This window comes from Punica granatum, chromosome 5 (assembly GCF_007655135.1).
Source record: "Punica granatum isolate Tunisia-2019 chromosome 5, ASM765513v2, whole genome shotgun sequence".
In the NCBI taxonomy this organism is placed as follows: Eukaryota; Viridiplantae; Streptophyta; class Magnoliopsida; order Myrtales; family Lythraceae; genus Punica; species Punica granatum.
Genome location: NC_045131.1, coordinates 2,502,190 through 2,516,713, shown reverse-complemented (window position 1 = coordinate 2,516,713; position 14,524 = coordinate 2,502,190). Strand labels below are relative to the sequence as shown.

Genomic DNA, 14,524 nt, shown 5'->3' with positions numbered 1-14,524 from the left:
TCGCGGAATGAATCCACGGCCTTACAAAAAAGAAAGATCAAGCGTACGTGATCGGGAATTATTATACAGCTTGTTCGCCTCAACAAAATGCAAGTCGCTGCGTCCCCCGGGATCCCGATATGTTTACTTTAGAAAGGTCAATATGCTTTGAAAACAGAATTTGCACACCTACCTCCCATCATCCAAGAACTCTCCGACCTGTATTCTTGTTTCTTATTTTCTCAGGAAGCACAAGGACGGAATGTCCATTCTCTGATGCTTGTATTCCCTTAGATATTCATTACCTTATGATGCTTCGATTAATTATAATTTATATCTTCTTAACTAGATTAATATTCATTGTACTATCGGAATTGAACCGTCGAGGCTCTGCATGTTTCAAGAACTACATAAACCGATTTAAACAGTCGTAATGCTTTCCTTTCTCTTCCAATGTTACTGAAATATCTTTGGATTGCTTCGCATTCGACCACAATTCTCTCCCAGAATAAAAGCACAATCCATTCACTCTAAAGAGATGGTATCGATCTCTGGGGTGAAACTTCACCTAGAAACACTTGCAGAACTGACGTTAATAATCTGCAATAAATTAAACTTCATAGACCATATCAAAGGCAGCCCTCAGGCATCTGATTAGTTATATATACATATATATTATTCCAATTGCAACATAACAACAGAAAAACATTATATATTGTATTAGTTATATATACATATATATTATTCCGAGTGCAACATAACATCAGAAAAACATTATATAATAATGTAACTGGGCTTATAAATAATTGAGTCCATCTCTAGAGCTCGAGCAAAGACTTGGCATGGGGTGCCGGACATGCGGGTATTTGCAAAAAGACAACAAAAGCGCGAAAATCTAACCTGCTCTGATATCATCCGAAATTCTAATGGGCTTATAAGCAATTGGGCTATCTTCAATCTAAAAGCTCGAATTAGTAGATTATGAAACTCAATTTCTTATAAATCAATACTTTTTCATTCTATTTTTCCAGGTGAGATTAACTCTCAACATATATGTTTGTCAAATGTTATAAATTGTCAGTCCAAGGCAATCTAACTATTTTGCTTCCGGGATACTTGAGTTCAATCTGAAAAATGTCCATCGCAAGAGTTTCCACTGCCTATATTCACTTCCTAAGTAAAGCTTCCCTCGTGTTCATCGCTCTGCCCCTTTTCCAGTCATCTGCCTGTTCTGCATCCTTCAGCATAACCCAATTCAATCATGATGCCAGTGACATAGTCTACGAGCACCATGCCGTGCCATCCAATGGAGCAATCAAGCTCAACAGAGTGGACTACCAGTTCCGGGTGGGCTAGGCCACATATGTCGAAGCAGTTCACGTATGGGACTCCTCAAACAGTTATGCCTCATACTTCACGACCCGTTTCTCCATCGCGATCAACGCCTCCAACTCAACCTCAATCAATGGCGGTCTTGCATTCTTCCTTGCAACCCTTGGATTCTCAATCCCACACAACTGGGCAGGAGGGTCCTTGGGCCTTTTCAATACCACGACAACCTTGGGTCCGGCTCGTAACAGTAATCGGATCGTTATGGCCGAGTTCAGTGTGTATCCAAATAAGGAGTGGGACCCGAGTGTGCAGCACCATTGGAATCAATGCCAACTTCATTTCCTAGGCTGTTTATGTCAGTTGGGATGCTTCCTCATATAGCAGGAAGTCCACCAATGTCCGGATCGCCTATCATTCAACCTTGAAGAGCCTTAGTGTGTTTTGGGTAAATGATGAGAACTAAAGTTTCACGGACCAGATTTCTATTTCCCACGACATTGATCTAACCAAGATCCTCCCCAAGCGGGTGATGCTTGGGTTTTCTGCAGTCACTAGGGCTTACACCGAGTGGCATACTATCAGCGCATGGGATTTTACATCTAACTTGGATGACAAGAAAAATGATCAAAATCGTCATAGGCTTAGTAGAGTTTCTATCATAGTGCTAGCCATCTCTTTATTCTTCTTTGTGATTATAGTTGGTGTTTCTTTGTGGCATGCTAAGAGGTGGAGAGATAAAAAATGGGCAAGAGAAGGTCATAGAAGACGGGGCCCAAAAGCATGTTTCCACATAAATGCCGATACTAAAAAGGAGCTATACCTCGGAGATTCTCCTACCATGAACTAGGGCAGCCACAAATCGATTCTCAAACGATCAAAGACTCGGGCAAGGAGACTCTAGACATGTATACAAGGTGTTGAGAATTACAAATCTCACATGGAAAAGATGAAAGAACAACCATTGATTTATATGAGACTTATATACCATCACTTATCAGCTTGAACTTTTAAGTGGAAATGAGTCCAAGCCCGTATAAGCCCAATGGAAATTTAATATGGTATCAGAGCAAGTTACGCTTCTGCGTGTCCACGTGAGCTCACATTACGCCGACCCAACATCGAGAGCAGCCAAAAGAGCGCCTCATGTTAGTCCCCCCTTACTTGAGCACGGAAGATGAGTTCGGCTCGAGGTCACTTGTTGAGGGCGGGTGTTTAAGGGCACGTAACAACGTGTAGGCATAAATAGACCACACGTTGCTCATGAGAGTGGGTGTTGAGAATTACAAAATCCCACATGGAAAAGCTGAAAGAATAACCATTGGTTTATATGAGATTTGGATACCACCACTTATTAACTTGAACTTTAAAGTGGAAATGAGTCCAAGCCCGTATAAGTTCAATAGAAATTTAATACAAGGGAACATTGAACAACAAAGGCCAAGTTTTGCTGTCAAAAGGATCTTTGCCCAGTTCGAGAACTCCGAGAAGAACTTCATTGACAAGGTTAAGACATAAGCCGCTTAGTCCACCGGAACCTTGTGAAGTTCATTGGGTGGTGCTACGAGCGAGGAGAACCTTTGCTTGAGTACGAGTACATGCCCAACGAGAGCCTTGATAATTTCCTGTTCATAAATAAGGGAAAGTTGGAATGGGATGTGAGGCACCGAATAGTTCTCGAGATAGTCTCAACCTTGCATTACATCCACAAGGATGTGGGTCAATGTGCACTCCACAAGGACATCAAGGCTGCTAATGTCTTGCTAAACAAGGACTTCAGCACGAAGCTCGGGGACTTTGGGGTTGCCAAGCTCCTAGACCCCTTCTTGAGGAGCCAGAAGATGGGCGTGGTCGGGACGCTCGGGTTCTTAGCCCCAAAGTATCAAAATGAGGGGCGGGTCAGTAAGGAGACGGACATATTCAGCTTCGGGGTTGTGGCTTTAGAAGTTGCCTGCAGAAGAATGACACGCGAGGCTAGGGAGTTCTAGATCCCATTGGTTCAGTGGGTGTGGCAACTCTACATGGGAGGGGCCATTCTTCAAGCGGCCGATGAGAAGCTGCAGCGGAAGTTCAACAAGAAGGAGATGGAAGCTCGGCCGACGTCCGGCCACCATCTCCCGAAATTAACAGCAACAATGTGAAGGGGCCGTTGGTCGCCTCTCCCCCTCACTAAACACTACTTTTGCTTAAAACTCAACAAAATAAGCATTTATTCAATCGATATCGCTCTCCCAAACAAAACGTAAGTGGTTTTTGACTCAATAATTAAATGGATGAGATCATTATCTTTCATTTTTCTCTTTATTTCTTATTCATTTTTATATATAACTAATTTTTAAGTATTTATTTAATAAAGTTATAAACAAACACAACTTTAGAGTGGGTTTATTTGGACTTAAAATTCAGTGCTGAATTTTAAGAGCTGAAATTTTAAGTAGTTAATAGAATAAGTGTTTTTTTTGGCTGAATAATTGAATAAGTGCTTAATAAAATAAGCCAATCATGATAAGTTTATGCTCGTCAGTTTCGGGCCTCGGCCCATTAGGGGTGTGAGCTCCACGAGAAAGCCCAACAACGATGGCCCATCTTTTAAATATTTTGCAGGCCCAATTAAGAGCCCAATTGGAGGTCGACAGAGATTCGTCGATCGCCACGTTTCCTCCATTGACACCGGAGGAGATCTGCTCACACCCAGCCACGGACGGAACATTCAGACGTCGCCGGAAATTCCATCTGTTATCCCAAACCGAGCCGACAGGGTGAGTCTGCCAGCTCCCCCGTTAGGCAAGGACGTGCCAGGAGCTGCTCAACACCGGCGGAGGTAATGGATCCGGCAAACACGCCGCTCGGCCGAATGCTGCTGGACGAGATCAGCCCGGTGGTGATGGTCCTTACCACGCCTCTCGTCGATGAAGCCTGCCAGAAGAACGGCCTCTCCTTCATTGAGATGCTCAGCCCCTTCTGCGTCTTCAACAACATCGATGGTAATGCCCGAGGACGCTCTGTTTCTGCAGAAATTATGTGCTCAGTGTTTGGAATTTGATCAGCGTGTATTGTACTTTACCTATTCTTCAGTGCCCGTACGGACGGCGAGTGATCAACCTTACAGGCTTCAGAAGTTCAAGCTCCGACTGTTCTATGCATCGGATATTAGGCAGCCTGATTTGCAGGTAGCTTTCTCTCTCGAAACTGCACGCTTCCCATACTCCGTCTCTTTCCGAGTGCAGTAAGTGAAGCTGTTGAAGCTCAGAGCATCAACTTCTGCCTATTAGCTCCTCAGGAATGTGGCAGTACAAGATGCAACATTCTACTTAATCGTAACGAAATAGCTGGGAACTGAATGCAAATGGAGTATATTTGGGAAACTGAAATATATATTATTATGTTCTTGCAATTCTGAGCTGAATGTTGTTCGCTGTATTAGGAATTTGCAGGGGACTCCCTCTTGTTTTACGTAGAAACCGATGCATATCGGAGGAGTACACATGAATAGAGGGTTATTATTTTAGAATTGTCGGTGTATTAATGCTAAAATGTACTTCCTGGCGATTTATGTAGCCGTCCTAGTACCAATTATACTTTCTCTTTTGCTTTTGTAATTAGGTCACAAAAGAGAGATTAAAGGAGGTAATCACCAAGGCTGGTGAGGAGGAGAGTCTTAATCTGCACCTTGATGCACCTCAGCCTGATGATTTACTCTCTCGTAAGTTGTACCTTGTGCTTTTGATATTAGCCTACAATCTTTTACAATGGCAGTTTTGGAGCTGATTTTAATTGGCATTTTGGATGAATTGGTGATCTTAGTCCCGGAAAAATTGATGCTTTATATGATTGTTATTGAATGTATACTCGTAGTGTAATACAGCTTGCACCCCAAGGAGTGTTCGATGAGCAAAAACCAATGTCTCTATATTTAAACTCCTAAAACATCATTTAAGAAAAACTGCTACTCACGATACTACTCTTGGCAAAAGAGATGGAAACGATTGGCTCTGCCTTTTGGTGATTGCTGAACTTCTTGGCAAAATAGACGTTTTTTATATTTGTGTATGACCTATTAGACAATATGAGTTGGATTTCATATTCTGAGAGAAACTCTTTCAAACCAATCATTCACGATTTTCAATATGCATGTGCCGATATGTTATCGTGGATTTTAATCAACGGAATATCTCTAGCTTAACATGAATTGCTTATTCTTTGCAGGCTCTGAATCTGAGGTTCTGCCATCCTGGTTTAAGTTCTTCAATAAAGAGCTTATACGAACATTATCATTTTCAGATCATGAAGCTTTTGACCATCCTGTTGTGTGTAAGCTTCTGAATGTACTATGAGTGTTCTCATATTCTAGCTCCTTTCTTTGTTTGTCATATTAAGATCCTTTTCAATGCTTCATTTAGAGTTCCTCTATTTCGACATTAGTTTCTAATTGACTCTCCTCTTCTTCAGGTCTTTTAGTTGTTTCTTCAAAGGATGACCAGCCTGTGAACCGATTTGTCGATCTTTTTAACACTGATCAGTTGCCTTCGCTTCTCAATGATGGTGCCATGGATCCAAAAATTCATAAGCTCTATTTGTTACTGCATGATAATCAAGATGCACCACCAGAGAAGTAAATTTCTTCTGGCCTTTCGATTAAAAATAAGTTGATTTTTAAATTTTGATGATGTAATTTCGGATCCATCTGTCAGATTATTGATCAGTGATACTGAAGTGTATCCTGTGGTCAATGGGATGGATTAGCTGGTGCATCCGTAACTCCTGTTATTTTAAAATTCTTTTTTCCTCTTAGTTTGGGTGCTTCTGGAAATATCAAATGATTAGTATTTTTAAATGCACCGTATACTCAAGAAATGAAGGTTCTAGCAAATCTTCTCTCCTTATTCTTCCTGAAATGAGTTTTTCTCATTATTTGTTTTAAGTTTGCAGGGCAACTAAATTTCTGTCTGAAATGAAGAGTACCTTTGGGGCCAATGCATTGCAGTTACTCTGCATTAACTCTTCACGGGATGGGCTTGTAGAACATTTGGAGAATCCATGGACTCTTTATGTAAGTGCCTTTTCAGGCTCAGTGATACTTTAAGACTCTTTGTCTGCTGATCGAATGAATCATCATGGATTCAATTCAAATACTTTTTATGCCTTCTACACAGAAAAGTGATGCTTTGTCTACTCATAGCCTTGGTCGCTTCCTTAACAAGGATGATGTTAATGAGGCAAGATTCGTCTCTTTTTCTCTTCTTGAGAAAGTATTTTACTAAGTAATCAGAATTTTAAGCAATAGTTGTTTGATAACCTTGGCAGGTTGCTCATTTGTGATATCTTTCTGTTTGTGTATATTTGGACAGATAAAAGATCTAACACAAGATCTGGCATCAAAACATGTTATTCCTTCCATGGAAGAAAAAGTACGAGTGTTGAACCAGCAGGTATAGGGGGTGTTAGTTTTTATATTTATGCTCATTAATCATGTATTAAGGGTGTGTTAAAATTTTCCATCTTTTCATCCCCCATTGACAACATGTCTAGGTTTCTGCTACAAGGAAAGGATTTAGAAACCAGATAAAAAACCTGTGGTGGAGAAAAGGGAAAGAAGAGTCTCTTGATGCATCTAATGGCCCTACGTACGTTGTTGAAATTCATATCTTCCATGTTAGTTTCTTCTGACCTTTTTTTGTGCTTACTGAGATATTTGTGTTCTTTATGAAGGTACACATTTAGCTCCACTGAATCCCAAATCAGAGTTTTGGGTGACTACGCCTTTATGTTACGGGATTATGAACTTGCATTGTCAAACTATCGCCTCATTTCAACGGACTACAAGCTTGACAAAGCCTGGAAACGATATGCTGGTGTGCAGGTAGTTTCGACTTTCTGAGTTATTTGGGCTCTTTCTTCTTAAGTTAATCATTATCTAGTGGAAAGAAGATACAAAATGTTGACTTAATGTTGTAGCAAGTTGTGCCTATAAGTTTTCCTTGCATGCTAGATCCTAACCGGGGCATCAATCTTTTCATTGCAGGAAATGATGGGAGTTACATACTTTATGCTGAACCATTCCAGGAAAGAGGCAGAATACTGCATGGAAAATGCATTTAACACTTACTTAGTATGTGCACATGTCCTTTGACTTGAGATCTAATTCGTACTTAGTATAGGAAACTCTTTCTTGTAAAGAGTGTACCAATCTAGTCGTGCTCTTAGTATCCTCTGTGTTTTGTATAGGGGTTCAAGTATTTGGTATATAATTTTGTGGATGCTAACTGGCCTTTTTTTTTTTAATCCCATACGTGTTTTATGTTGAAGCTCCTACTGAAATGCTCTAATTGATTGGCTGTAGCAACTTTATGATATGCTTTGGTAAAACTAGTCAAATTTTCTTCACATTCGTATTCATGTAGAAAAATGTACCAGCTGGACATCAAAATGCTACAAGGTGCGGCCTTTGGTGGATAGAGATGTTGAAAGCAAGAGATCAATACAAAGAAGCAGCCAGTGTCTATTTTCATATATCCGGTGAGGTAATGCATGTTTCTTTAACAAGATTTACTATAGGGAGGTCCACATTCTTTCTCTGATGACTTATTTTTCTGCAGGAATCTCTCCATTCTGCTGTGATGCTTGAGCAAGCATCTTATTGCTACTTGTATTCCAAACCACCCATGCTGCGCAAGTATGGGTTTCATCTAGTCCTTTCTGGAAATCAGTATAAAAAGTGTGATCAGGTAATGTTTATCATGAATAACAACAGCATAGGCTTTATACCATCATACTAATAATGTTCCTCTGCCTCGTCTTCTAGATTAAACATGCAATTCGCACATATCAAAGAGCAATTTCTGTGTTCAAGGGAACAACATGGAGCTATATAAAAGATCACGTTCATTTTCATGTTGGACAGTATGTAATTAGGACCCTCTTTGGTGATATCAGAAGCAATCTGTGCTTTTCAATGATTCATTTTTCTTGACACAATATGCAAAATGTAGGTGGTATGCTTTCCTTGGGCTATATGATGCTGCCGTCGTCCATATGTTAGAAGTTTTGATGTGTGCTCATCAGTCCAAGACAACCCAAGAGTTATTTCTGAAGAATTTCCTCCATTTTGTTCAGGTCAGTGACTCCTACGGATTGATTGAAGATGTAACTCTTGTGTTGGCAAAGAAACCAATTGAAAGGAAATGGACCAGTCCTGGGTTTCATGAGTTATTTCCTTATATTGGAAATGCTAATTTATCATCACATAATAGCAGATATTGATGTCTTGTACTTGGGGAGATTGTTGATGGTTCTATTCTTATGACTCTCTTGGCTCACTTGATACAATACAGAAAGCTGGGAAAGCTTGTGAAGTGTTGAAATTGCCTTTGCCCATTATTAATGCCTCATCTCTGAAGGTTGTTTTTGAGGATCATCGAACGTATGCATCACCTGCAGCTGTAAGTTTCTATTGCTGGATACTGGGTAAATGTAAGATGTGTCTAAATACTTCCACAATTACTTCGTTGAAGCGTATTGTCTTAATTATATGATTTCAGTGGATATGATATATCTTTTGGAGCATTGCCTTTCAATGTTGATTTTAATTTATTTTACAGATTGGTGTTAGAGAGAGTTTGTGGCGATCATTTGAGGAGGAAGTCATCCCATCATTGCCTACTGCCAGGACTAACTGGTTGGAGGTACAGTCAAAGCCTATCTCAAGAAAACGCAAGGAATCAAATGTCTGCATTGTTGGAGGTATGAAGGTGAAACTTGTGGAGATTGTGTGCTTAAGTGATACGGTATTTGTCTAATCCTTGGGCCATGTTTTTGTTGTCCCTTGCAGAAGCCATACAGGTGGATGTTGAATTTAAAAATCCTTTGCAAATATCTATTCCTCTCACCAATGTGTCATTGATATGCGAGCTTTTTGAAAGATCCGATGAAGCACAGACGGGTAATTATATTAAAGATTGATACGGATATATTTTCCAAGCTGAATATTGGTTGAACTTCTACCATAATTGACCTGCATATGTCGCTCCTTAGCAGATGCTAGTACTTCCAGTGAGCTTCAGAATAATGAGCATATTAACTTGACTGCTGAAAGGTAATCTGGCGGAATTAGTCGACTTGTACTTTCCTCAGAGCCAGATTGGCTTGTTCTGGTTTCTGATTCTGGCTTTCACTGCAGGCTAATGAATTTCGATAAGTCATCTTTTGCTTTATCTGATGTCGACTGTACCTTGGAAAGTGGAAGTACAACAATGGTTAGCCACACATTCTTAGTTGTTAAATATACAGTGGGAGAAATTCTGTTACTTGTTCTTGCTATATTTATTTTATCACAACATATCAAGTCATTGTAACTGATGTTTGCTCAGGTGAAACTAACAGTTACTCCCAGAGAAGAAGGCATTCTGAATATTGTGGGTGTTAAGTGGAGACTCTCAGGCTCTGTGGTTGGTTGCTATAACTTTCTTACGACTACAATGAAGAAGACTGCTACGAGGAAAAAGAAACAAAAGCGTTCTTTTACTGATAACTTAAAGTTTGAAGTAATCAAGGTACAAGCCATTCATATTTATTTATTTATGTTTACCTTTCTGAAATTTATTATTGATTCTTAATGCAACTCTCAAGCATTTGCAGGGATTTCCTATGTTTATGCATCTACAATCTGATTCTTTTTTCCCCTTTGCAACCTTAAATTTGAATATGCAGAGTCTTCCCAAGTTAGAGGGTCTCATTCATACACTTCCTGAGAAAGTTTATGCAGGAGAGCTACGACATCTTACTTTAGAATTGAGCAACATGTCAGAAGCAGCAGTAAAGGTATACTTGCTTATACACAGCCTGAAGCTTCGGGAAACCTCCGCACTTGGCATCCTTATTTTCAAATGATATTTTCTCACTTTCTTTTTTAAGGGCTGCTACATAGATTCCTATCTTTTTTAGTTCTTCATCTATTTCAATTGTTGTCAGTTGCTAGTGATGTTATTTTCCTTCTGCTCGGTCACATCGTGCATGACCGGTTGGACAGCCATCCCCATTGATTTTGAGTGTGTTTATAATTTTTTTCTTTTCCAATGCATTTGGGTGGGCGATTTTCTTGCTTTCTTTTGGATGGAGTATTTACTCGTAGGATTTGCTTTTCTTACAGACCATTTTTTGTGATCCCATTCTGTATTGTGCGGAGTTGTATGACAATTTTCTGAAGCTTATTTTTTTGCATATCAGTTCAACGTGAATATATTTCTTTACATATTTAGGATTGCCTGATGTCAATTTAAGCATGTTGATGTATGTTCACATGTTAGCCCCTTATGTTGCACTGGCTACTTAAGAGTCTTCTGTCTATTGAAAAGTCGATTCCCTTTTCATCAGAATCTGAAGATGAAGATTAGTCATCCGAGATTCCTTAATATTGGAAAGGCAGAGCACCTCAAGGTAAAATATCCGACCTGCCTTGAAAAGAGAACAGATGGGGAGCAAACTGGTTCACTTGCCCAGCCGATAGAGGGGTCTGACAGCGTCTTTCACTTTCCAAATGTTGGTACAACATGTGCCTTTGATGCATTCTTTATTGATAACATCTTGAATTGTTTCTAACTATTGTCTGCTGTCGGCTTTACATTCGCTTTCCAGGACATCGTGGTCCGAAAAGATAGTCCCCTTTCTTGGCCTCTTTGGTTTCATGCCGCTGTGCCAGGAAACATATCTCTGTACATAGTATTGTATTATGAAATCGAGGATGCAGAAAGTTTCATGAAGTACCGCACTTTGCGTATGTTCTATAATTTGGAGGTACTGAATTGTAAAACTCTAGACTCTTGCTTGTTTAATGTTTGTTTTTTCCTTTATTGGGGAAATTGTCCTTCAGTATATCTAAGCTTCTAAACAAATTCTTATTAGAAAGATCTGGCTGCTTAATTATTATGCCCTCTCTGGTTGTTTGAAACTTAATTTTCTTGTGGCTTTTATTTTGCCATCCAATGTGATTGGTGCGATAGGTACTGCCTGCAATTGACGTATCCTTCCAAATCAGTCCCCTGCCATCTACACTGCAGAAGTTCCTTGTGAGGATGGACGTGGCAAGCAGGACATCTTTGGAGGATTTTCAGATTCATCAGCTGTCATCTCTTGGGTCTCAGTGGGAAATCTCACTGATTGACACTCTCTTTCATCCACCACTTCTAATGTCTGCTCAAGCATTCACTTGTTTCTTGATGCTAAAGGTTTGATACGAGATCCATAACTCTGATCTTCTCAGGATGTGGTCATAGCATACATTCAGAATGCAAATACATTCATTGATTAAATTTCTTTGTTTTTCATTATCGGAAAAATTTCTTTGTTTTGACCTGTGTAAGTCGGTTCCCACTTCCCTTCTAAGATCTGAATTATTTGCTGCAGAGATGTGAAAAACCCAAGGGCTCCGATGAGGTCTCTTCTCTTACTCCCTGTATTGGAGGTGATGTGAAATTGAGTCCTAACGATGACGGCGAATCATTGTACGATATTTCTCTCTCACCGTTGAGTGATTTCCACAACTGTGAAAGACTTCACCAAGAAAAGCCATCTCAGGTTTGATTGACTCGGTGTTTTATGTACCTTCCCCTATCCTAATAACTCCTGTCCACTCATGTCTTATTATTTTCTGTTCTGTGATGCCGATCAGTTGAATATCCTTTTTATGCTCTACAAGTTAACTGATTTCTTTGTTCATGGATCAGGGAGATTCTGATACAGTTGATTTTGTTCTGATTTCTCGCCGAGTGCATAGTGAGAGCGGCTCTGGAGTTTCTTATTCACCTTGCCTCTTGTCTAATCACGCTTGCCACTGCAGGTATGATGTAGACCCACATCGAGAGTTTTGAGGCTCTTTGCCTCATTGAAGGTCTTAATCTTATAATGAATCCTCTCTTTTCAGCATCTCAAGTTCAAGTCCAATATCATGGGCAGTTGAGGGTCCCCGTGAGATACACCACAACTTCTCAGCCTCATTCTGCGAGGTTTCCTTGAGAATGACTCTCTATAACTCATCAGATGCGGTTGCATCTTTACGTGTCAACACCCTGGACTCGAACCAAAGTGGGTTCCTGTTAAGTGATTCCAGTGCAGTCCTCCCTACAAACCAAGAAGGCTGGTACAATGTGTCCTTGGAGAGTGAAATCAAAGTAACGTCCGATGTTCGTGGGACTATTCTGAATTCCCTATCATCGGAGAGCATCCGCCCTATCATATGGTCCGGTTCAAGCTCGACCAAACTTCAGCTCGAGCCCAGTTCTACAGTACAAATTCCTCTTCAGGTTTGTATATTCTGCCCCGGGACATACGATCTCTCAAACTACGTTGTCCAGTGGAATCTGCAGTGGCCCATTGACCAAGGGAATGAGGAAACAAGGCCAAATTCGGGGACTTGCCCGGGATATCCATATTACATCACCGTACTTCCATCCTCGTGAATGACTGACTATATGATCACAAGGTCCGGCTTCATCATGATTCTTTTGTAACATCTGTTTTGTGGCATTGTCCTGGAATTAATGTATTTAATACAGAGAGAAGAAATTGTAAAAGGTTCTGTGCAGGTAGGAAATGTGAGCACTTCTCGTTCAAATTATAGAATAAGGTCACTTGCCTTTGTGGATATTCGAGTCTTGAGAAATCAGTTTTCAGTTAAAGAACTTTGATGAATGTGAACTTGCCGTTGTTGGCTGTATTTTTATCTCTGCATGGATTTATTTCCTTGGATATTCGGTTTCTTATATTCTCTTGAGATATACATGTTAGTCGTAAAGCCTATGCATTGCACAGGATAAAACTGGAACTTGTGTTAGGTTCATATTGATTAATATGTAATTACCATTAAAGGTTTATGATAGAGAAAATATAATGTTAGAGAGAAAAAAATGCAATAGAGAGTGGAATTGTCATTCAGGATTAGGAGAGAGAAAGTGTTATATTAGAGAGAGATGATGAAATAAAAATCACAATTAAAGGTGTGCATGGATACTAGATATATCTGAAACCAGTAGAAACTTAACTATTAAGGTAGGGTCCCAGTAGATCAAATTAAAATTAGGTTAGGATCCATGTATTAATGTAAGGAACCGATGAAAATTAGTTCTGGTTCCGATTCTACTACACATGTATTAAGAACTTGAATCGGAACCGATACTCAAAACCTGTTAGTTATATATGTGTGTGTGGTATGTTATGATGATTTATTGTGAAATATAAAAAATGAAGTTATTAATTATAATTAATAAGAAAATAAAATTAGAAACATAAAGGTTTTCGAAACCCTAAGTCGAGAGTCCAGCAGCTCAGCCGCTCTTCTCATATATGTCTGTATGTATTGCTGTATGTTATTGTGATTTTCATACTTGTGATTCTGCATTGCTTTTAGCATAGCAAATTACCAGTTGATTGATCATATAGATGACGTGGGTTGGTTGTATTTATTTTTGTTATTGCATTTGAAAAAGCACAAAAAAATATAAGTTTTTATAGGGTATCCGAAACTTGTGGTGGGATACTTGGAAGCTGTGGTATAATTCAAGTTTCAAATCAGGTCCGACTCTAAAATCCTAGACTAATCTTTTACAAGATAGGGTTCGGATATTATGAAAAATATAAGGTATTTAGACCTATGTACCACTTAGTACAATTACCATTTAAGGTTTAGGAGAGAAAAAATGTCATGTAAGAGAGAGTGAAATTACAATTTAGGATTTAAGAAACATAAAATGTCAAGTTAGAGAGAGAATGTTTGAATAAACATCGGAACTCTTATTTATTATTTAGGAGAGAGTGTGTTATATTGGAGAGAAAATTGAATAGAGAGCACAACTATAATTAGGATTTAAGAGAGGGAAAATGTCACGTAAGAGAGAGACCGAAACTACTATTATGTTAAGAAGAGAACGTGGGAAAGACATATTATGTTAAGAAGAGAACGTGGAAAAGACAGTAGAACTACCATTTAGAGTTAATAAGAGATGAAGTGTTATATTAGAGAGAAAAAGTCAAATAAGGAGTGCAACCATTTAAGTTTAGGAGAAACAAAATAGAATAGAGAGCGTAACTACTGCTTAGGTTTAAGATATATAAAGTGTCATACAAGAGAGAGAGCGGAACTACCATTTATGATTTAAGAAAGAGAAAGTATCACGTTAAAGTGAGAAAATGAAATAGGGAGCACGACCTATCATTTAGAGTTTAGAAG

The 14,524-nt window shown here is 39.3% G+C and overlaps 1 protein-coding gene across 1 annotated transcript; it reads left to right on the top strand.

Annotated features, from left to right (window-relative positions):
• The first annotated feature begins 3,959 nt into the window (after nucleotides 1-3,959).
• LOC116208230 (trafficking protein particle complex subunit 8) lies at nucleotides 3,960-13,049 on the top strand. The gene is made up of 28 exons (XM_031541569.1): nucleotides 3,960-4,292; nucleotides 4,384-4,478; nucleotides 4,912-5,011; nucleotides 5,515-5,619; nucleotides 5,758-5,920; nucleotides 6,238-6,358; nucleotides 6,462-6,524; nucleotides 6,657-6,737; nucleotides 6,838-6,932; nucleotides 7,018-7,168; nucleotides 7,331-7,417; nucleotides 7,710-7,829; nucleotides 7,905-8,033; nucleotides 8,111-8,208; nucleotides 8,298-8,421; nucleotides 8,640-8,747; nucleotides 8,907-9,048; nucleotides 9,137-9,247; nucleotides 9,343-9,400; nucleotides 9,485-9,560; nucleotides 9,675-9,857; nucleotides 10,015-10,125; nucleotides 10,678-10,842; nucleotides 10,939-11,097; nucleotides 11,304-11,528; nucleotides 11,707-11,877; nucleotides 12,027-12,139; nucleotides 12,224-13,049. The coding sequence occupies exons 1-28, from the start codon at nucleotides 4,133-4,135 to the stop codon at nucleotides 12,756-12,758; spliced, it is 3,849 nt and encodes a 1,282-aa protein (XP_031397429.1). The 5' UTR covers nucleotides 3,960-4,132; the 3' UTR covers nucleotides 12,759-13,049.
• The last annotated feature ends 1,475 nt before the right edge of the window (nucleotides 13,050-14,524 follow it).